Source organism: Thunnus thynnus, chromosome 9 (genome assembly GCF_963924715.1).
Source record: "Thunnus thynnus chromosome 9, fThuThy2.1, whole genome shotgun sequence".
NCBI classification, from domain to species: domain Eukaryota; kingdom Metazoa; phylum Chordata; class Actinopteri; order Scombriformes; family Scombridae; genus Thunnus; species Thunnus thynnus.
This window is the reverse complement of record NC_089525.1, coordinates 32,392,193-32,417,074: the sequence shown is the minus strand read 5'-3', so window position 1 is coordinate 32,417,074 and position 24,882 is coordinate 32,392,193. Positions and strand designations below refer to the sequence as shown.

Below are 24,882 nucleotides of genomic sequence, written 5' to 3'. Positions count from 1 at the left end.
TGTTCAGCCCAGAAAGGCTTTGAACACTCAGCCTCTTTCCTCAGCGTGAAGTGGTGTAACACTGCAGGCTCTAATGAGTGTGTTCATGTACAGTGTGTGTGTGTGTGTGTGTGAGCTCTATTATTAGTCAGTAAATGGGGTTTTTGCAAAGTAAGCAGTTGCCAAAAACAGGAAATAAAGCGCCGGGAACCTCATCACCGACCGCTGGAGCTTCTGTGTGATTCCTGTAGTGTCCTAATAATTCTTCGTGGCAACGTGGAACCTCAACGTTGATCTCTAGAAACTCCTTAAAACAATCATAAAACCTCCTCAAGTCATCAATTAATACTTTGTCTTTGTTAATGATTCACCTGAAATCTCTTTGAAAACAATAAAACTCCCTCAGTGACATCTGGAATAACATCAGTGAGTAACTATTTACTCAACTACTATACAGATGTTGTACTTTTTACTCCACTACATTTATTTGACAGCTGCAGTTACTACTAAATATTAGAGAACAGGAAATACATCTGTGAGGCAGAATGTTGTTCCTTCTTCTTTCCTCTTCCATTAAGGCACCTGTGTGTAAGATTTATGGGAATCTATTGGCAGAAATTAGTATGTAATCACCTGAAATTAAGAATTGTTGTGTTTTTATTACACTACGTAGGGAGCGGGTCCTCTTCCATGGAGCCCATCATGTTGCACCACCATGTTTCTACGGTAGCCCAGAACGTACAAAGCATAAACACTGGCTCTAGAGAGGACCTTTCATGTTTTTCATGAGTTTTGCGACCACTGTAGTTTCTCGTACACGCTTGGAAGGGGAGAGTGAGGGGTATTCAGTTGCTTTGAGTGGTCGGAAGACTAGAAAGGCACTATACAAGTACAGTCCATTTACCTGGAACCTCTTTTAAGACTATTATCTCCTCTGTTACATCTAGAACATCCTCTGTTTTTCCCAGAACCTGTTAATTTCACCGTGATACCTCCTCAGTAAATCCTGAAACCTTCTTAACCTCATTAACCCTGTAACCTCCTTAATGACTCTTAGAACTTGCTCAGTTATACCTCTGACCTCCTAAACAACCAATAGCAGCATAAAACCTCCTTATAGTGACTTATGGAACATCCTCAGTAACTCCTTTAAACACTATGAAATCTCAATGACCCCTGGAAACCGCAATGAGTCGAGAAACCCAGTCAACACTCAGACCTCCAAAATGACTCTTGGACCTCCTCACGGACTCCTAGAACCTCCTCAGTGGCCTCTGGTTGATTCTTGGTTACCCCTTGGACCTCCTCAATGACTTTAGCACCTCAATCATCCTCAGAGACTCCTGGACCATGCTTATTAAACCCTTGTACCTCCTTAAGAACCCCTGATATCTCCTCAATGACTCCCCCTCACTGGCATGTGTAACCTTCTTAAAAACCCCTCTGACCTCCTCAAAGACTTCAAGAACCTAAGAGTGTTCATGACGGCTGAAATCATCTCTAGAACCCTTTCAATGGCCCCTAGTATCAACTAAGTGGTTCTTAGGACTTCCTTAAGAACACCTGGAACCTTTTAAGACTATTATCCCCTCTGTTACATCTAGAACATCCTCTGTGTTTCCTAGAACCTGTTAATTTAACCGTGATACCTCCTCAGTAAGTCCTGAAACCTTCTTAACCTCATTAACCCTGTAACCTCCTTAATGACTATTAGAACTTGCTCAGTTATTCCTCTGACCTCCTAAACAACCAATAGCAGCATAAACCCTCCTTATAGTGAAATCTCAACGATCCCTGGAAACCGCAATGAGTCAAGAAACCCAATCAACACTCATCAGACATCCAAAATGACTCTTGGACCTCCTCACTGACTCCTAGAACCATCCTAGACTTACCCATGTCTCCTGCAACCTCTGCATTGACACTTTGACCCCTGGGACATCCTCAAAGCACCCTCACACCATCAAGGGAACCCCCGAGACCTTGTCAAGGTACTCCAGAGCCTGCTCAGTGAGCCTAATTTCCCTCAGTATTTCTGATCATAAATGTGTCTATTAATGTTGTTATGTAACCTCAGCGCTTCAATAATGTGGAACATGAGGCTTTTATGCCGGAGAAGTTGCTGAACACCGAGCACTGAGGGGAATATCTACATCTTTGTAAAGGCTACGTAAAGGCTTATATAAGTTTAAGGAAAAAGTAAAAAAAAAAAAAATAATGAAAAGTGTGTTTTCAGAGAATACAGTTCTGTCTTGGGAGTTTCTGACAGGCTGGAGGAGAACTGCTGGCCCCCATCATCACCCACTGGAGAGAGGAGGAGGAGGAGGAGGAGGAGGAGGAGGAGAAGGGTGAGGAGTCCTCTTGTAGGAGAGAGGAGGAGACAGATGGAGGCGATTCGCTTGACTGAGGAAAACATATGACCTTCTCTCCTTTCTTTCTCTCTTTCTTTCCTTTGTTCCCTTTGTTTCCTTCTCTTCAAAACAAAAGTAAAACTGTCTCATAAGAGCAAAGTTTACTTTTGCTGTACTTCTTATTTCTTCTTTTCCTGGCATGTTTGTGCTTCCATCATTCAAATGTATCATATCCTGACAACCTTTAAGACACTTTGCTGCATAACTTGCATATCATACACTACAAATATTGCAGACCTTTACGTTGCAGGTTAAGTTTGTTGTTTTTAAGGGTTGTATTCACTTTGTGTGTTAACAGAAGCATAACTGCAGCATTCAAGCTGCAGACGTCATCCTGCATACTGAACATGTTCTGTGTTTTTACAGTTTTATCTGGAAATCAAACTGGTGGCTGATTAAGAGCTGAGATAGAAAACCTCACTGATGCTCTGCCTCTCTCTCGTGTGTGTGTGTATGTGTGTGTGTGTGTGTGTGCATGCATGTGTGTGCATGTAAGTGTGTGTGTGTGTGTTTTTTGTGCAAGCGATTACTACAGCTCTCAGACTGATGCAATCAGCAGATAAAGAGGCTGAGGGTGTGTGTGTGTGTGTGTGTACCCAAATACAATATGTTTGCATGTGGTTTCATCTGGGGAGTTATGTGCACCATTCACACACACACACACACACACACACACACACACACACACACAGCATAAATCAGCTTGTTATCCAGCAACCATCAGTGTCAGCCAGCAGATTCCTCTCTCTCTCTCTCTACATCATCTCCAGGTCTCTCTCCCATTTCTTACCTTTCTCTTCACAACTTTCTTCCTCTCTTTTCTCTCTCTCTCCCTCTCACCACAAAAACACACACACATGCAATCAAATCCCACAAACTACTGTACATCATCCTCCTCCCTTCCCTCTCTTCCTCACTCACTCTTTGGTTCCCCTCTCTCTCTCTCTCTCTCTCTCTTTCTGTCTGTCCGTCACAGACAGGAAGTGGGTGCATTAGCAGAGTGAAGACGGGCTGATGGAATTAACGTCCATTATGTGACCATTTACAGGACGGAGAGCGGAGTGAAAGAGGCAGCAGGACTGACATTAAAGAGATCTCACCACGTCTCTTGCTCTCAGCTCTGCAGAACACACCACAGTCTCTATAAAACATGTTTATATCGTCTGTGCGGCCAGTTCGGGAAAAGTAAGGTGGAGTAGAGGTATGACGAGCGAGCAGAGCCCAGTGTGATTGGCTGACTTTAAAGTCATACAACAGTTCAGTTATATTTTGAAATCTGTGCTTATGTTTGCTATGATTTTTTCCTGAAGTGGTAGAATAATCTGTTACTTATGACAGTTAATGCATGTGGGGTAAAAAGAAAGGTTTAATTTAAGAGTAATCTGCATAAAACTGTGTGTGATAACGTTTGTATAACAGTGTAAGAATAGAACATAAAGTCGGTAATGGACCAGGCTTAGATGTATATATGTATCTGGATGTTGAGATATAAAAATAAATCCTCATTAAACATTTTCCCTGCCTCCTGGACCTGTGAGTACTTTGGGTTTTTACAGGAAAGTTGGATTTATTACAGTGTAACATGAGTCAAAACTAAGATACTGTACAATTCACACTAAGTGGCCTAATGGGACTCAGAACAGCCGCTATAACACCTGTCAATCATTGCAAACACAACCCTAAACATATTTTTCTGACATCTATGGGACTCAGCTCCAAGCTCATTGGTTCCTTCTGAAGATGTGAATCTTTAAAAAAAACAGCTCAGCTCAGTAATTTCCTAAAACAGCTTCACAGAAAACAAAACAGACAATCTTCAGTGTTGGATTAATACAAATGTGATGCTCTGAGCGAGTATTTCTGCCAACAGGACGGTGTGTGTGTTTGGGATTAAGTCAAAATAAACTACAGTGGCCATGTGGACAGTCTTCTCAAGATAAGATATAATATAATTTTCTTCTGGCATCTTAACTGGATCAACGCTGAAGATTTCCTACTTGTGAAAAGCCATTTTTCATGTTTGCCAAAAATTGTCCAAAAAAGTCCAAGTTTACTGTATAATTATGTAAAATATTGACATTGCTTCCGGCCATCTCAGACAAACTCTACTTGATTTATTTTGAGTTTATTGTGTGCACTTTTTATAATGAAACAAAGAAGAGAAATCTTAAAAAAGGTCAACGAGATCATGTACACCACCGCCGCCCACCAGCACTTTGAAGCTGGATTGTAAAACAGCTTCTTTCTTTTTTTTAATCAACATGTGATCCTCCTCCATTTAGATTTATTCGAACTCCGGCATAATACAGTGACGTGCATGTTGGACTAGAATGCACATGACATGCAATCACATGTCATGAGCATCCAGATTATATCTGGATTAAATCCAGATTACATTACTATATGTAGATAATCCACCTATAAAAGCAGGTGTAAAAGCAACCAAGGATGCATTAAGAACACACTGAAACCACTTCAGCGGACATATTTAGGCCACGTGTTATTTAAGTGTAAATGCATCTATATCCTACATATAGCAACGAATCACATCCCAGCAGATAATGTTACGTAATGTTGGCATCAAGCTTCCACCCTGAAACCAAAAAACCTTTCACAGTCACGAAAATGAAAAGACACGTGTCCAACATTAGGAAAATGAAAGTTGTAGGTTTGGAAGCAGCCACTGTAATTTCATGAAATAAGGAATTTAAAAACACAGCCAGTCTGTTGGAACAGATAGAGGATGTGTCCTGGTCCAGTCAGCTTGTTCCCGCAGCTCTTCATCAATCTGTCTGAAGCACTTGAGATCTGACCGATCAACAATCAGTCACACAACCGGATGATCAATACGGTCTGCTGCAGCAGAAGGGGGGGGGGGGGTGAGGGGGGGGGGACACACACACAAGGGAAACACGACTAAACAGACGTGCTAAAGAGAAAGAACAAACTGTGCTGACCTGCAGAGCTAAACCAGACCTCATTAGAAAAAAAAACATATGCTGCTGTTTGTTTAATTAATGCGACAATTACTGCTTGATTAACCGTTTAATGTTAATCTTCTAATTATGTCCAGCTGCATTCTCCACACTCGGTATGTGTTTAGACTAGTAGGGTGTTTACACTGTAAAAAAAAAAAAGGAAGTATAAGTGTAAGAAAGACTAAAATCATTGGATTTTTGAATGAAGTTTGGTTTAAGTATAAACTGTGTGTCTCATTGTGGCAATAAAGGTTTCAACTTTGAATCAGACAGAGAGAAATTGAGAGAGAGTGAAGTGTATCTGTGTGTTAATCCTCAGAAGACCAGCTGTAATCTGTTGACCTCTTTGCTGGTACAACACACACACACACACATACACACTTTCTCAGGAAAATACCTGCAGCTAAAACATGTTTGACCATCAAAGTGGAAGATTGTACAGCACTACCACCATCCCCTCAGACTGCAACACACACACACACACACACACAACATAACCCTGACCTCATTCCTCTTGTGTACGAGGAGATACAACCACTTACACACTCTCCTTCGCTCTCTCGCTATCTCTCTCACACACACACACACACACACACTCAGAAGCACAGGCACACACTGGGTGGCAGTAGCCCGTGGGCGTGCGAGCAGCTGTGAATAATTGTGTTTACAGATGGCATACGTACGACCTGTGGGTTGAGAGAGAGAGAGAAAAAGAGAGAGTCGGTCTTCTCGCCCTCACAAAAAAGAAGAAGAGGATAGGGTTGACATTTACACTTTACTGTCTCCTCACTTTCTCTCTGTTTTTTTTTTTTTTGTCAGTTTCAACTATTTCACTGCAGTTAGCTTAATTGGCATAAGTGGTAATGAGGCGTTAACAGTCAAAGCAAAACAATGAACACTGACTGAGAAAAATCAGACGGTATGTTGTTTAGATGTTTGTCTTAATGAATCGTTTTTGGCTCCAGAAAGGAGGTAAATGAAGTGCTTTATTTGTTCCGGAGGGAAACTCAGCTTTTAAGAGTCAATAAAGCAAACAGCTACTGTACATCATGATCTGATTTCTATATTAGAGTAGATGTAAAGCAGAAAAAATGGCCCCGCTCAGTCCAAGAAGATATACAACACAAAGATATGGCACTAAAAGCAGAGAGTGCACTCAGTAGAGCGCAGATCACCCCCCGGTGTGTACAGTCAAGATGGCGGCAAAGATAACAAAAACAGGGATTTATTCATCTTGTATTGTTCCTAACGTTAGTGGATCATAACATATCAGGTATGGAATTAATCTGCATCTCTCCAGTTCAAGATGAGACCAAACTTTACTATAGATGTCAGTTTTTGAGCCAAAATGTCTAGCCAGTTGCCTTTTGCTATGTCGTAATGTTTATCATAAAATGTAGAGAACTGCTGAAAAGATGAACGTCTAAGCTTTACGATAGACTCATAAGGATAAGGAGGCTCAAGAAACTGAAATTTGGCATCGATTGCTCTAACGTGTCAACAAAGCGTGATTGGTTGCTCTACCGGCCTGTTGAGAAGAGTGAGGAGTCAGCAGTCAACGAGGTTATAAAACAGGTTTTTTTTCACAAATTGTGAATCACTGCGACCATGACAGGTCCTTGAGCATACAGACATAAACATGCACAAAAATATTAGTCTGATGGTTCAGTCTAATTAGCTGCAGACGACTGCACACGCAGTCAAACACATGATCCCCTGCAGGCTTACACCTGGCGGAGATAACAAATTTAAAACGTTTTCCCAACTAAAAGTGCTTGTAATTCAATCTGTTGAGCCTTTTTTATATATTTTGTTTGTTTAGTGATATAAGGACTCTATAAGGACTAAATTTGCATATGTTAATCATGTTTTTGGTCTTGAGGCTTTATCAAGTATGCAGCAGAGGTTAATGTATGTTTAATTAAATGCTTTAATAAAGCTATATGTTAATGTATGTGTGGTATTTATGCCACAGTAGCAGATGCAGACTTTAGCTGACTCACGTCAACATGCAGACAAACTTTACTCAGTGAATTATCTTCTTTTTGAGACCCTGACAAAGATTTGATTCAGATATTTTGAAGGGGTTCTAGTTGGTAATTAAGGAGTGTAACTTTAAAACAAGCTAAGAACCAAAAATCCACAAACACTGTTGTACTGGCAGCATGTGGTCAGTGTTTTTTGTCCATCTTTTCCCCAAAAAAACTAGTTTATTACTATTTAATGTATCCTTTAAATATCAGACATTCATTTTTATAATGAATGATGATCTTTTCAACTCTTAACTCTTCTATCTCACTAGTGTTCAAATAGCCTTCAAGTAGCCTACTGGTTGTGTTTGTTTTGTTTTGGGGTTTTTTGTGCATCTATTAATAATATTTTGTTCGAAAATAAAAAATTAAATCCAACAGAAAACTGTAAGCTAATGAAGATAATGTGATTAAAAATGATTATTTCAGATTAGATTTAAAACGGATAAATTAGTCCGCGGTGGGTTTGATGTAATGGAACTTTTTAGTATTAATTATATACTGTTTAATGATCCATTTGTTTTATACTTAGAAGTACATGTGCAGTGGGATCTTTTTTACTTGTATAAACCTTGTGTGAGAAATGTTATTAGAAGTGAACTGCGTGATCCGACCTGCAACTTTCAGTTCCCAGCGGACGGATCCGGAGGCACAACTCTGGTAAATGATGAATAAAAGGACCAACTGTTGTACCAATTAACCGCCAAGGTTGTATTTTCTGAGGGTAACAGAGTGCTTTGTAACATTCTGTAGCAGGTGTGGCTACGACTATAAATCTGTGTTTGACTTCACTTCTTGTCTGTCTAATCCAGACTTAGAGTCCCGTATGTATAAAATTCTGAAAGACAAATTTGCTCTTTGTGAATCCGTCCTTATTACAGATATTCCACAGCGATTGGAAACACTTTCATTATTCTTTCTTCATGTCATCTCAGTAACATGTCAGTAAACTGGGCTGTGAAATGTGTGAAAGTTGCACCTGAAACCAGTTTGATTAGCTGTGTTTTTCTGAACTTTTTAGCCGACGCAGGAGGAATATTTTGCAACTGTGCTACAGTAGTTTCAACACACACACACACACACACACACGCTCTGATTCAGACAGAATTTAAATGACAACAGAGAGAAACTGCTAAACTGGATTCATAAAAGTTTAAGGAAGAGCAAAAATATACGTTAGTTAACTGTTTACTTACACCTGTTAGCATTACAACAGCTGGTACTACAACAAAGTCATGAATTTCTTTTATCAAAACAGGCAGTAATATGAAAGTCAACCTGCTAACATCATGCTAACAATATGCTAACATTGTCTGTTTTCCCAACTTCCAGTCTGTAACTGCTCATTTACACACAAGCTAGTAAAGTTAAAATTCAGCATCAATCATGTAAACAACACAGTTATATTTCAGCTGTTTCAATCTCTAATATCATAATAATACATGCTAATAAGATGTGTTATTTTGGTTCCAGCTAAATTGCTGAACGCTAAACCGACTTCAAACACATCAAAGACTCTGCGGTGATGGACACCTTCAAGCAACATAAAGTTTGTTCAATTTTTACTTCTCAGTTTTAGTGTTTCTACATCAAAAGAAGGCAGAACTGTAACCATACAGCATGCAGGGTTATGTTAAAATGTTCAAAATGTTCCAAAAGTAAAGAGTGTGTGTTGTGTTCAGGTGAATCTCTGCGGGGGATGCAGCATCACTAGCATCATTAGCATCAGTTACACCTTTGGGCAACATAAAAGTTTCATATTTTTACTGCTCAGTTTTAGTGTTTCTATATTTTTTTAAAGGCAGGTTTATGTTAGGAACAAAATGTTCAAAAAGTAAAACACTTCATTGTGTGTTGTGTTCAGGTGAATCTCTGCAGTGATGTAGCATCGTTAGCATAATTTACACCTTTTTCATTTTTACTGCTCACTTTTGTGTTTCTACATTTTAGAAAAAAGACAGAACTGTAAACATACAACATGCAGGATTATGTTAGGAATAAAATGTTCAGACACTTAATTGTGTGTTGTGTTCAGGTGAATCCCTGCAGTGACGTAGCATCATTAGCATCTCTCAAAGCTTCTCATACCTGTTTACAGTGTATAGCTAAGTGGCTACTGTTAGCATTATAAGCTCCTGTCCTCTGTAAGATGATAAACATGGTGACAGGCTGACAAAACGCTAACTGCTGCAGACAGTAGGAGTGAATTGTGTTAGCGTACTCCCTGCTAGCCTCCCTCTGTGGATCTATAAGTGGAGCTGATGGAAGGTTGGACTCAGTATGATTTACATAATTGGGATGTTAATTCGTTAAGCCATGGGAGTTGATTATGTTGCATATTGATTATGTTGTGCTGCTGTGAGGTCACACACCTCTTTAACGAAGGTACACACAGCGCAGGGAATTGTGGGAATCCGATTAAAAATACAACATTCCTGCTGACACTTCACTTTTTGACACGCAGGGCAAAGTGTGTGTGTGTGTGTGTGTGTGTGTGATGCAAACAGTGTGAATGTGTGTGTGTGTTTATGTGAGTGTTTGCTCCCCTGATGGATGGATGGAGGAGGTGAAAAGAGGAGTACAGGGAGGGGAAACTCCACCTGGTCTTACCGTTCTCCGGGTGCTCCATCTCGCCGATGCTGCCGTCGGGCGTGGTCCGCTCGTAGTGGTCCTCCGGCAGCGCCAGCGGCCCGTTCCGAGGCCCCGACGACGACTTGGAGCTGGGCGTCTCTGACTCCTCCAGGCCGCTGTCGTAGTAGCTGTGCTGGGACGCGTCCTGCAGGTCCTGAGCCTGATTGGCTGTGGAGAAGGTCACTCGGCGGTGGGGGAGCTGTGATCGGTAGACAGAGAGAGAAAGGATTAGTTTTGAGGTTCATAACGACACTTCGAGTTAAATTTAACATACGGCGAGAGATGGTTTAATTAGAAATGTGTTTCGGTTTGATGTGAAGCAGGTGATGCAGTTTAAATGATTCAAGACAAACTGTAAAAATAACTTTAAAGAAGTCACTTTTGACTTTCATTACTTTGCGCTCTGTTCTCAAAGTGACTGAGCTGGTTTTTTACTCGGATTCTGCTGCTCAAAACCACAAAAGATCAAACAACTTTCATCACTTCATCTGAAGACTACAGACCTTCAGATCTCTTCTCACATCAACTTATCGCTGATTTCATGCCATCTCATCTCATTTTACATCATCTGAATGTATTGTTTCTCATCTTGATGTTTTCATCTGCAAACCATGCGAACCCAGACACACTGACGTCTTGCGTTTCGACCGACAGGAAACGCTGCACATCTCTGGGGTTGTTATAAGTTAATAAGCACACACAGATTATATCACATGTTCAGGAAATGAATTTACAGCAGTGCTGCTAAGTGTAGCATAATTATCACATCTGCTTGATGATTTAGCCTTTTGTATGATGTAACATTCTTAAACACAAGGCAATTTTAAATGAAATATCAGGGAGTGAATGTGGATTATTCACTGTAAATTAACTGTCAATAATATGTTTTAGAAAACTCAAATCACATCTTTGCTGAGAATGTGTCACCACTCACAACTTCTTTATAACCTCTTTATACTTTCATCGTGTTTGGTTTAAGTGACAGTTTGGTGTTTTATAGTAAAAAAAAAAAACCCAAATGCTTCATATGTAACCTGCATAAACCAGTAGATTTAATGATACCAGATAGACGGTGCTAAATGTATATTTTTTCTTGTGTATTCCAGCTGTTTTGTCTGGTATGAACCAGATTTCAAAAGCAAGGAGTCCTTTTTTGAATAGTAAACAAATTATAAAGATATCTCATGATGTGTGTGCAGAGATAAAATCTCAACAACATTTCCAGAACGAGGTTAGAAGGACACACGATGACCAACACATGCAAAAAGCGACCTGTTTGATCCTGAAAACAACATCACAAAAACTACACCTCACAACAACAAGCAGTGAACACAACACTGACGTATCATCAGCTTTTAAGTTGATATGTTGAACTTGTTAGCAGTTAAGGAGCAACATTATCATTCATTTGGAGTCGTGTTTCTGTCCACCTGGTGAATGTAAGTCCAATATTCACTCTCTTTTAGCTCTGTTTTTGTTCTCCACCACCTCCTGAGGGAAATATCTGGCTCTTTAGCTGCTAAATGCTCCACTATGTTCACCAGCTAGTCTACAGCTAACTGCTGCAGCCCAAAAACGATGCGCTGAGAGTGAACCAAGACGGTAAAGTTGCAGCCAGACAGATAAACAACGAGCTGAAACTCGTTATAAAGCTCCGTAAAGCCGAGAGGAGCTGCAGAGTCTCTGATAATTCTCTGTAGGTTCATCACTACGAGCGACACATTACACACTTAAATCTGTTGTTATTATAAAATATTTATTATAGCCACTTTAAATTAGTAAGTGCTGAGTTATAAATTTAATTTGTTTAATATAAAAAATTAAAAAAGTAGAGGATTGCATCTGATTTCATATCTGAACTCGTGTTTGTCTTTTGTGTCATGAAGCTTGTTGGTTTTATTAAAGCAGCAGGCTGAACACACACATGACTGCTCCATTTACTGTGTGTGTTTCTGAGGGGTGGAAGGTGGCTGTCTGAGTTGTGTGTTTGACGGTTTTGTAATTAAAATACAATTAGCCTCCCTATAGCGCTGCAGGGACACTGGACACACACACACACACACACACACACACACACACACACACTGTACAAATACACAAAGTGCAGCCAAACAAATTGTGCCCTAATTCAAAGGCACACAATGCACGGTCAAACATTTCAATCACACACACACACACACACCTGACCGGCCCAGGCTGATAAACAGCAGCAGCATCCCCCGGCTCGTCTGCAGATACTCCGTCACCATGGAAACTGGGCGCTGTCAGGACCCTGAACCAGTACAACCAGCAGATCAGCGCTCATCACACAGAAACAGACTGGGTTTGAGCTCTTTTTTTTTTTTTCTTATCTCTTCACTGTTAAGCTGCTTCTCTGCAGCAGCTGTAAGGTTCGCTGACTCGCTGTAGCTCCACACAAAAAAAAAAAGTCTTTCTTGTGCAGACATGATGACCGACTAGTCGTCTCAGTCCTTCCATGCTGCCTTTCTTACTGACAATTACAGTTAAACATGTAAAAGTTTGTTTTAATTCCTGTTATAGTTCCTGAAACATCACCAATCACTTCCTCTGTAGTTTGGATGTGATTGTGGTAAAAAACAGCCAGAATTAATGTCACACTGATGGAAAACGTACAAAACTCAAACCACACCGGAGCTGTCCTTTAAACTGTGTGGACACAACGGTGCCGTCAAGGCATCAAAAGTCCAGATCCCCGGTGCTTCAGGCGACAGGCGACTCTCCAGATAAACACATCAAACTGCTCAGTAAGAACTGGACTCTCAGCAGATCTGAGTCCTCACACTTCCTGTCTGTCCTGCCAGCTGATTCCCCTCAAACCAGAGAGGTCACTGTTTGTATTCTGCGTTTGAGTAAATAAAGAGGAACCCAACAAACTGTCAAATCTTCATTTTCACTTCATCCATTTTTGCATTTTATTTTCCCACAAGAGCTCATCAATGCTTCGCTGTCCGAAGCAGATAGATGCTGATATTTCAGATTTATTATTTTTTTCTGGCTTTATTGGCTTTACAGAATTTATATGGTAATGACCAAGTTTTATTCCAGCCAATATTCTCAATTTTTCAATTATTATTCTGTCTTATTGTTTAAATGGATTCATAGTTTAAAGTCCACAAAGGTTTATTTTGTTATTTTTTAATGTTTCTATTTCCCTTTTTCATGGATCTTTTTTTTAAATTAGGCAAATCCATTAATATGCATGTATGTGTGTAAATATGTTAGCGTACAAAGCTACGGATGTGTATATTTGCCACTATTTGTTTATTTACTTGTTGTCTGTACTTTATGTTGTTATCTGTCGCTGTAGATATGATTTGAAACTTACGTCACCGGGTGCCGAGCGGTACATGTCATTGTCTTTTTTTTTTTTTTTTTCTTATCTAATGTTAATGCTTTATATCTATAAACTATTCTCTCTTGGTAGAAATAAGACAATTTATTCACGGTGATGGATCTCTGTAATCTGTAATCTCTGTCATCTCTGTGGAAGCACAGTCTCACAGCATCCACTGAATTAAGTGAATCTATCCGAGTAAGAACTGATTTCATGATTTGCAGCTCAGAAGATGTTAAAACTGGGAAAAAATTTGGTTAAAAATTTTTTTTTGTTGTTTTTTTTTTCAAGATAAAATTGTTAAATGACGACATTTCGATGTGAAGTTTGGTTCCTGCTTTAAATTGAAATGTAATAATTTATATTCTGTTGAAACATTTGTTATATAAATGCTTTCAAAAGTTAATCCCAAACACTGCGGCGTTCTACGGAACATGTGTGGTTGATGATTGTAAAGACTGTGCTGTGATTTTACAAAAACAGATTTGTGATTTATTTTAAAGACGACAGACGTAGTTTTCAGTCGCTGTTCTTTCTCTCTCAGGACACAAATAAACATTTCCCTTTAACAAATATTCAGGTTCGTCCCTACCCGACACCCTGCAGTCAAATGTGTGTGTTAGGGAAAGCAGCTGAGCAAAAATATGGAGGGTTTTTTTGGGGGTTTTTTTGTGTGTGTGTGTTATTAATAACTGTTTCCTGCTTCCAGCATCCTCTGCTCTGTTTTTCTGTGTGAGCATTAGGAAATAAATCACATCTACTGTATATTTACATGAAGAGAGAAATGAAGCAAATCATCCTCATCCCTCTCCTGCCTGCCTGTCTGTCTGTCTGTCACCTCCAGCCCGCCCAAACACACACACACACACACACACACACACACACACACACAAACACACACACACACACACACACACACACACACACTCTGCAAAATCCTTGTTTGTTTTTGCCCTTTTTGTTCTTCTGCTTCTGTGTGTGTGTTTGAGTGTGTTTGTGTGTGTGTGTGTGTGTGTGTGTGTGTGTGTGTGTGTGTGTGTGTGTGTGTGTGTGTGTGTTTGTTTGCTAGAAATAGAAGTGCCATCTCAGCAGGTTGCACCATGAGAAAGTGGAGCAGATCAGAGGGGAGGAATATAAAGACCAAACCAACATCCAGAAACAACCTCCACCTCAGCCTACGGCCAGCCGCCGCTAGCTGCCATCTTATTCCCACACAGATCTGGTCCCGCGTGTTCCAGCTCGCCGCCGCATGGAGGACGAAATGACAGAATGCTCGTTATTCACTTAACCTTGAATTTTATTTATTATTTCAATAACACCCTGATGATTACTTCAGAGGACGTAGCACCATTCAAACTTTAAGAATGTTCCTCATTTTTGACTCTATTTTGAATCATATTGTAGATTTTGTTCGTGGTTATTTTGCTCTTAAATATGTTATTGTGATTGTGAAATTAGATTTTCTTTTATAGGAGCTGCACGATGAGCTTCTTGGCCTCCTCGGCTCTGCTTGCACATATTTTGTGATCGTATAAATATTTCTAACTTGTTTTCAGTTGATTTTTTTAATATAAACGAACAAACAACAAGAGAGTCAGCCAAACTCCTCCTCTCTCTCCCTGTTGTTTTTCGGAGATGAAAACCTGCAGACGGTTGGAGATCAACGGGTGGAGAATCTTTCATCGAGACTGTTGATCAACGGTCGAAGCCGAGAGGTTCCGGTTCATAAAGAAAAAGCAAAGATCGGGGTTGAAATCGAGGTGAACGGTTTCTGTTTCTGTTCGCGGTCGGGAGATAAAAATCATATCATCGCGCCGATCTCTTCGTGCCTGATGTGATCAGCGAGGCTTTAAACCTGAACCAAACAAAACAAATGAAATAACAAATAAAGATATGTTGTTTGTCTGATCTGGCACTGGATGACACCCACTGCAGGTATTGCATAATGATTCTTATCTGCTACCCCTATGGTTAGGTGACTAAAACCTGATTTAAAGGTGCAGTGTGTAGACTTTAGTGGCATCTAGTGGAACAAACTTGGCAGAAAGTATGTTTTAATTAGTGTATAATCACCTGGATTTTGTTATTCTTTGTCTTTTATGGGGATAATCTAGTTCTAAAATGAAGAACTACACTACCCATAAAGCTTTGGGGGGGGATAAAGGCAGAAATTCATGTTGCCATGAAATCCTGTTTGCAGCGTGAGGATGTTCAGACAAACTATCACTGAATGACTGTGACACTGAAGAAAACTCTACACATGATGATCAGAAGGCGACATCTGAAGTTATGAGGAGCCTCTTCAAAGTGGATTTATGGACGTTTATCTGTGAACCAGACATCAGAGATATTTATAGCCCTGAAAAGCATAAGTCACACTGGATCTAACACAATGTGTATCACGTCTGTGTGTTCAGACTTTACTGAGTTATGACTCTGTGAACAAAGGAACATGCTTATTGATTTTGCTTATCATGTGCAAAGTGTTAATCTACATATATAAGAACCATCCTTGTGTCTCTATTGTAGCTGATAAAAATCACAGTTTATATGCAGGTTACACTCTGCAGCCGTCTTGTATAAAATCTGCACCGTGTGCCATTTAAAGCTTCTTTAATTCTGCCTTTCTGCACGATAGATTCAGCAGCATATTCATAGTTTCACTCAGCGATGGTAATGAAGGTCAGTCATTATGGATTCAAGGAAAAATGGTTCATCATGCCTCCTTGTTTTACATAAAACTGCATATGTGCATTTTGCCTGCAGATGACTGAATATTCTTCAGCATAGAAATGATCAGAAACTTCAGTCAAAGTGCCGCATTAACAGTTTGGGGGGAGGGGATGGGGGGGTGGGGGGTGGGGGGGGGGGTATGATGAGCTTGATTTCCTTGAATTGTAATTACTGACCTTCTTCACTGTTACACTGAGTTCATTGAACACACTCGTATGCATTATATGTTTGTAGGCGGGAAAAAACGCAGAATATTAACAGTTTAAATGGAGCAGAATCTGCTGACAAAGACAAATTATAATTATACAGCAGAGACATAAACTCAACTCCTATCCTCATAAAAATATACAATTAATATAATCCTGAAGGAATCAAACCCCATGTTTGATATTATTTATGGCTTTTTGTCAACAAAACCCATTCAGTGTATTCACATTCTGTAATTACCTGTCTGTTAGCGGCGCTGACAGGAAATGATGCAGCTTGTAATCCAGCGTTACTGTTTATATTTTTACCTTTTTGATATTCACTTCACTGTTTTATTTTTTCACAATCCTAGAGCTGTATCAGAGCTAACCGCTAATGCTAATAGCAACAAATTCCTGCTGCTGCTCCTTCACATTAAAAGCATCGAACTGGTGAAACACACAGTGGCTTTAATTGTGAAACAGTTGCAGGAAACGTAAAGTATTTGTCACTGAGGTTAGGGCTAAATATATGTAACAAGACTACTACTACTGGTAACCAGTTCCTTCAGAAACCAGGTCACAGCAGGATGGAAAAAGGCAGATTATTGATTTACTTCTTTATTAAAACAATGTGAGTTTGTTTGGCTGCACTGTAAACAGATAAACCAGCTTCTCTTGTGTTGTATTAGTGATAAAGTTGCTGCTCAAAGACACAACTTTCAGTCACTAATGTAGCAGCAGCACAACAGTGATTGTTGTTGTCATTAAGTGGGGCCAGGACCACTATGCACATCAGTTATTTTAGTGTTTTTATTCTGTGTCATGATTTGTTTTTATGCAAAACACTTTTATATGCTGTTCACAGTTTATTTCAATATGGAGAAGTGTGTTATGTGTAGGTTGGTTTATGACAGAATATAATCAAATCAAACCAAACCAAACCAATATTCTTGGCCATACATAATCAATAGGTGGACTCCGGACCGAACAAAAATTTAATTTAGATTGGGAACAAAATTTAACCACAACCTGACGACTGGACAACGTTTGAGTGACACATCACTCAGCTGTCATCATTTAGCCACATTTAGCATTCAGTCGCTGCAGTTAGTGAGGTTGTTGTCAAGTGTAGGAGTTAAAGGTGCAATGTGTAGAATTTCCCTAAATATGTCTTAATTAGCATATAATCAGCTGAAAATAATAATTATTTTGTTTTTGTTACCTTAGAATGAGCCTTTATATCTGCAGAGGGAGCAGCAGGGTTGGGAGGGTTACTTTAAAAATGTATTCTGATGCAGTTATTAATCACCTGTTAAAAAAATTTAGTCAGTAACCTGAAGTATCACAATATTAAGTAATGTAATTTGATTACTCTCTATTACTTTTGGATTACCTCAGTACCAAATATGCAGATAAAGACAAAGGAAAACAGAAATATCAATAAGATGAGTTTTACTTTAGTGCATTCTGTAAGACCACAGAACAATTTACCCTGAGAAAAGAAAATGGGGGAAACCAAGATTTTTATGTATTTTTATAGAAAACCTCAATTTTCATTAAGCAAATTCAAGCAGTAGCCTTAAGACCTACAATGAAATTGCACAACACATGATGTGCATTACAGAGAACACTCTCAGGGAAAAAGTTTCTGATGAAACATTGCTCGGCCTACTGGCTGTGTGAAGCTGTCACACAGACATACTGTATGTATGTCACAGCAGGGGAAGACCCCCCACCGGGTATCTGTGCCCACTCTACGAGAGCTTTGTCCTCCTCCACAGCTCTTCCCAGAGGAACGGCAGCGGCAGACATATGTGCAGCAGCAGCAGCAGCATCACCGGCTTCACTGTGTCCTTTTATTCGGTTCTATCTGCGTGATAGTTTTCTCTACCTCATTCAGTATTGAACGTGCTCGTCGACCGGTGACATACTGTCAGCTTTGGGCACGTTACACACACACACACAGTCATCGGTGGAGAGTCGTTATGTGTGCTACAAGCTGTCATACACTCCAGCTCTCTTTTAACTTATTTGTACGAGTCTTTGCTGGCTGCCACAGTGCGTAACGACTGTCGCCTGCCTGCTCTCCCAACATACGTTCACTGTGTGTGAAGTGTGTGTATATATGTGTGTGCCCGCTGTGGGCACCTGCGCACGCCATGTGGTATCATCCTCTACTCACACCATCATGGATCAGTGAGTTATTTTATCCTCTCGTTCCTGCTCTGCTTATGTTTGGGACTTTTACGGTGCGTGGTAGTAGATCGTACTTTATTTTATTTTAAAATTGTAATCCTGCTAGTAATCCCCATTTTTACTAAATGTATCTGTAATCTGATTACATATTTTTTCTGTAACTTTAATGGAAAACAGTTTTCTTGTATCCTTATTACGTAACGCAATTCCATGTATTCAGTTACTCCCCAAACCTGGAGAGCAGGTCCTCTTTCACGGAGCCCGCCATGTTGCACCGCCATGTTTCTACAGTAGCCCACAACGGACAAACCAAACACTGGCTCTAGAGAGGGCCTTTCATGCTTATGTAGGTTCTTCTACATGCTTGGAAGGGCAGATGGAGGTCAGTTGGTTGTAATCTACGATCTCACTGTTAGATACCATCTTACACACTGGTCCTTTGAGTAAAATAGCTTTTTCAAAACTACAAAAAACAAATCTGAACAGTGAAAACTTAACGGATTTGTGGCCATAATGAAGACTGAGAACCTAAAACGCCACTTTGACACCAAACACGCTCATTTTAAACAAAACTATCCCCAAAAACACAAAGGTAAGAACCACAAAACTGAACCAGCTGATATCAAGACTCCTGCAGAATATTTGTACAATTTTCAACGATGAATACAGTGAACAACTCACTAATGAACACTCACACCCACAGTGTCTTCGCCTGGACATCACATCCTTTTATGCCCCTTTTTTAAGAACTTGGTTAAGGTTAAGGTGTCTCTTCTCCCATTAATACAGAAATGCTGCTCATGCACAGAGCTCTGGAGTGTTTGCACTGAAATGCTGTATCATTATGTCATTCACCCTCACTGGACCTTTAGTGGAAATTTATTAAGTGGACCTCTAAAATTTTTATTTTATTGTTCCAGGCACTTGCAGTATTAATTTGGCCTTGCTGTTGCCTCCAGTAACCACAGGTGTCGCCAAATCAACCAGTAACTGAAATCTCAGGAAATACAACTGCATACTTGAATACCTGTTCGGTTTGGTTAGGAATCCTCAAACACAGAGGGGGGAAACGTAAAAATGTATGAAGAGGAGGAGCAGCAGGAAGAAAAGGAGACTGAGGACTTGGAGGAGCAGGAGATGGAGGAGGTATAGGAGGTGAAAGAAAAGAAGACAACAGAGGAACAGGAAGAGGAGCAGGAAAAGGAAAAGAAAAAGAAAGAGCTGCAGAGAGAGAGGAGTGTTGAGGAGGAGGACGAGCAGGAGGAAAAGCAGCGAGAGGAGGCACGCTGTGTGTTGAGGCAGATAAGGAGGACAGGCCTCCTCCTCCTGCTGCTGCTGCTGCTGCTGCTGCTCCTCCTCGTCGTCCATCAGGAGGTGATAGAGGAGAGGAGGAGGAGGAGACGTGTTCACTGGGCCACATTGTTCAGAGATGATTAAAAACCAGGGAGAGGAGAAACGCACGATGCCTCGCTGGCTGTTTGTCAGCCGAGACACGGAGTGGGAGATAACTGAGAGTGTGTGAGTGTGTGTGTGTGTGTTTGTGTGTGTGTGTGTGTGTGTGTGTGTGTGTGTGTGAGAGAGATCCTCATTACCTCCCTCTGTGGGAGATAAGAGTGTGTGAGGCTGCATTGTGCATGCTTATAAAAGTCCTTATCAAGTATGCATGCACACACACACACTCCAACACACAACCGGTCCACGTGAAGAGCGGCTGCCAGCGATAATTCCACACAACTGTGTTGAATCCGAGTGGAGAATGAATGAGGAGTAGAAAAATAGATGGAGAGAGTGTGTGTGTGTGTGTGTGTGTGTGTTTGTGTGTCTACCTTTCTTTCCCAAACAATTCTGTCTCTCTCCATCTTTCTACCTCTCTCTGTCTCTCTGAGTGAGTGAAGGTTGTGAGTACAACGCTGCAGTGTCTGGGCTCTCTGGGAGATGAGCAGAACATCTGCCTGCAGCTGCTGTTTGTCCTGAAACTGAACGCTCGCAGGTGTTATTCTCACCACAGTCACGTGTCCTTTGAGCAAGGCAGCGCATGGATATACGACTCTGCGGTTTCTGCATCTGTCACTTATAATCATCTAACTGACTTTGTTGGTGTTTTAGACTCTTACTTTGAATCACAAGTATTGTGTGTGTATCAAAGCCTGATATATCTTATTCCTCTGTGCTGTAGACCTCCGTTGTTGTCCAAAAGCTATTAAAAACACGTCAGCGAGCCGCACCGCTGCACTGGGTGCCATGCTCCTTCACCACGAAGATTATTGTCACGTTAGTTTGTTTAGAAACGGCTCCAAACACTAATAACAGCATCATGTTTTCAGTCCCTGGAGAGTAGTTCTGTGTAAGGCAGACGTCACTGAGCACGTGCAGGAATGCGGTTTTGTTTACAAAGCTTTGCTAGCTTGTTAGCTTGCTACATATCACAACCTCTTGACTTACAGTACTTACACAGAACTACTCTCCGGAGATTCATTGATAATAAAAACCAAGAAAAAAATAGAATAAAATAGAGTAAAACAATGTAAAATAAAAACTACATAAAATACATGAAAAACAATGACAAATAAAACCGATAGAAAATATATTTTAAAACACAAATATAATAAAAATAAGTAATTAAAATAAAATAAATATTGTCCATGAAGGATTCTAATTCTAATCTATGACAGACAGCTTTTCACACCGCCGTCAAGTGTAGCCGAACAACATCATACAAACCAGCTGATTGTCTATAAACCGACCTTTAAGCTGATTGTCATTACAACTGGGAAACTGAGATGTTTCTGAAAGCTTTGATATATCCGACTTGCTGCTTAATAGTACAAAAGTGCCTGAAAACGAAAATAAATTACTCAACTTTCACTGATACATCGTTATATTATCAACGAACAGTATTTTTTAGCCCTGATACAACCACATCAGTAATCATACAACCGTCTTGAGTTATTCAACGATCAACACTCTTAAACATGTGAATCTCTCTCATCTCTGCCATGAATCACATTATCAACCAACATCGACGTTGGACCTCACTGATGCAGCCAGGTTCCAACATCTGGTGGAAAGACTGAAACCAGGAGAGCGAACACGGTGTCAGAATCACACATTCAACTGTCACATAAGGGTGTCCACTTACTTTTGGCCATGTATGATCCTGCTTAAACATAAAAATACTGCTACAAGTTAACACATCAATAATTTGAAGGTGCAGTCCAATAAAGTAATGTAATGTTTACTTTTACACCAGTGAGGGAGGATATGCAAATTACCCAAATAAAGCATCAGAACACCAGCTAATAAAAAGCTAACAGCTCAGACTCATACGGAGTTTGATTACTGATAATCAATATTGATCAGAAAGCAGCAGACGCAGTGACGCATCGTACAAACAGCAGCTCTGTGTTTCCATGTAAAGTGTCCACATGAATCCAAATGAAGAGGCTGCATGCAGCAGGGAGATGAGTTTCCATCAGAGCACAGACGGACTGAAACTATGCAAAGCACACTCACATGCACGTGACGCTGCCTGTGTGTGTGTGTGTTTGTGTGTGTGTGTGTGTGTTGTATCCCAGGATTAAACCACAGAGGTTAAAATGAGCAAACAGGAAGAGAACAGGGGATGTTTCTTTAACATGTCTTCTGTCATCCTCGTTCACTAAAGAGATCTATTTCACAGCAGACATTTCAACGTGTCATAACCGAGAAATTAACAATTCATAACATGAAAGCTGGTTGCATTGCTTTTATGTGTACATGTTTCAGTGCCCTCGTTTTTGTGCATGCTGACTCACTGGGACACCTACATCAACCCTCTCTGCTAGAAATGACGTTTATGTTCGACTAAATTGTTTTTTCCAGTTATGTTGCGTTGGCAAATGTAATCATTGGCTGGATTATGTTGGTTATTGTTAGTGACAGATGGTGGTTTCGCTTAGATGTTAATGAAACAACAAGTGTTTCAAGTCATTCCAGACTTTTTTCTGTATTAACCCTCCTATTGTGTCAAGTTTAGATGTGTGAAATATATTTTTAACTTTTTCTTATCAAAACAAGTCTTCATTACATCCTCTACAATGGCCTACTGAATACAATAAAACAAAGTTACATCTGTTGTGTTATGGGTCAAATTTGACCCGGTAGTAATTAAGAGTTGTTTATGCACAGAAATACACAGTTAATGTTGCCAAACCATTATGAATAACAAAAAAACATTTTTTTTTTGTTATTCAAAAACATTTTACTGGATGATAATTAGTGTTTTTTTCAGTGCTTGTTAATGAATCTAAACACGGGTCAAATTTGACCCGTGAACACTAAAGGTGTGAACCCTTTTCTAACACATTAGGAGGGTTAAACCCCCCATCTAACACCTATTGTTACATCTGTTTTTTGTTGTGAATAGATGTATATAGATTGATTTTATCTCAGTGTTACCATTATATGTTCACATTTGCAACCTGTGTTTACATTTGCAACCTTTACAATGCTTTGTTGAACATGTTTGTGTTTCTTATAGTGAAAATACTACAATTTTCCAAATCGGATTTTTATGTATTTTGTGTGTTTTTTTGAGTCCAATATGATGATATAGTCTGTCAAAGTGAAAAAATAATTATCTGGTCATATAGGTGATGTTGTGCTGAAAAAAAAGATACCAAACATTGGCATGTTTAACATTTTTAAAGTGATATATAAAGGTAAATTCAAAAGTATGCAAAAACGGCCAAAATTGCCCAAGACTCCTAAGGGTTAACTAAGTGCCACCAGTGTCTAAACAGAACCATAAAAAGTTTAAAGTTGTGTCTGCTAGCACATATTGTACTGCAAGATTAGATATTTTGGTGGAAAAAAACAAACTACATCTTGGGTATGCTATCCTTATCTTCAGCCTGACAGCCCCCATATGTGCTTAATTTACATTTTTGTAATGTAATGTGCAATTTAACTACTACATTGAGTATTTTCAACATCAACATTTCAGAGGAGAATATACTTTTGACTCCACTACATTTATTTGGCACCTTTTTCTTTACAGATTTGGATTTTACATACAAAAGAAAAGAAAAGAAAACAAGAACAAGAAATTTGAGGTATTTTTTCTGGGAATTTGGGGGGTTTTAGCAACGCATGGTGGATATTTTTTTAGACTGAATCCAGTATTTTAAGACTTTAAGACTTTAAGACATTCAAATTTGACTACTTTTAGGGCAGCAACAAGAAAAATAAAGTATTTCACCACCATCTTGCAATGTGGATAAGACTTTGAAACAGATGTAGGGAGATAAAACTGCCAGAAAATACAGAAAATATTCAATAGCTAAAAGATAACAGTGGAAGCAGCAGGGTGCCAAATTTTGTCATTTTTTTAAATTTATTTTGTAGTTATTAAGTTATCTGTGTTTGTTAGTATTTATAAAATTGCTGCTACCGTCCTGTATTGTTCTTTTTCTCCTAGTTGGACTGTACAAATACATTCATGTGCTGACGCTCGCTCCGTCCTTCCCTCCGTGTCTTTGTCTAACAGAAACAAGCTGTATCACTGCATCTGTCACTCAGCATCACTCTGCCTCATATCAACACACACACACACACACACACACACACACACACACACACACACACACACACACACACACATAGATGAAACAGGTCAGCTGAGTCTCTCATCTGGTTCCCAGAGTTTAGTTGTATGCCTGCATTCCTCTGCCCTGCAGGTGGGTGTGTGTATGTGTGTGTGTGTGTGTGTGTGTGTGTGTGTGTGTAACCACTCAGCCAGTAAATCTAGTGTTATACTGGCAGAGCACATAGAGCCATAACTCCAGAGCACACACACACACTTGCACTGCAAACACACCAGTCATGTCCTCAGGTAAACTATAGTGCTGTAGTTGAAGGAAACTACACACACACACACATTCACACACACACGCAACAGAGCTGTCAGGACTGACAGTGTGTATATATGTGTGTGTTCAAAGCTGACAGTGACAGAGACACTGACGCAGCAATCCAATGAACACACAGAGGTGACACACACATACCGACACACACATCAGAGAAATGAATAAATCTTCTTCTTCAGCTTGTATTTTTCAATTTGCTGCCTCGCTGCTCTCTCACGTGACGCTCAGACTCACCGACAAAAGTGAACGCAACGCTGACGGGTGACAGGGGGCGGACGGGGACCCGAAACTGACCGTGACTGGGGCGGACAATTCTGCATGGTGGCTGCATTTTTTTTTTTTTTTTTTTTGTATGTATATGCATTTTTATGGTCTGCTGATGTAGTCGAACTGTCAGTCATGTAATAAATTGTGTAAGAAATCTGTATTTTCTTTCTACAACAAAAAGTAGAGATGCAAGACGAACAGGAACTGA

General features: G+C 39.9%; 1 protein-coding gene and 1 long non-coding RNA gene across 2 annotated transcripts in view; both read right to left on the bottom strand.

Moving 5' to 3' along the window:
- Positions 1 to 10,249, bottom strand: part of LOC137188854 (protocadherin-9-like) — a gene marked incomplete at its 5' end in the record, with an annotated part of 109,663 nt that extends 99,414 nt beyond the window's left edge. The window contains one exon of the mRNA XM_067598433.1: positions 10,009 to 10,249. Coding sequence (XP_067454534.1) covers positions 10,009 to 10,249 — 241 coding nt within the window. The remainder of the gene's footprint in view (positions 1 to 10,008) is intronic.
- LOC137188809 (uncharacterized) overlaps positions 1 to 24,882 on the bottom strand; it is a 374,566-nt gene that overhangs the window by 138,114 nt on the left and 211,570 nt on the right. The window lies entirely within an intron of this gene.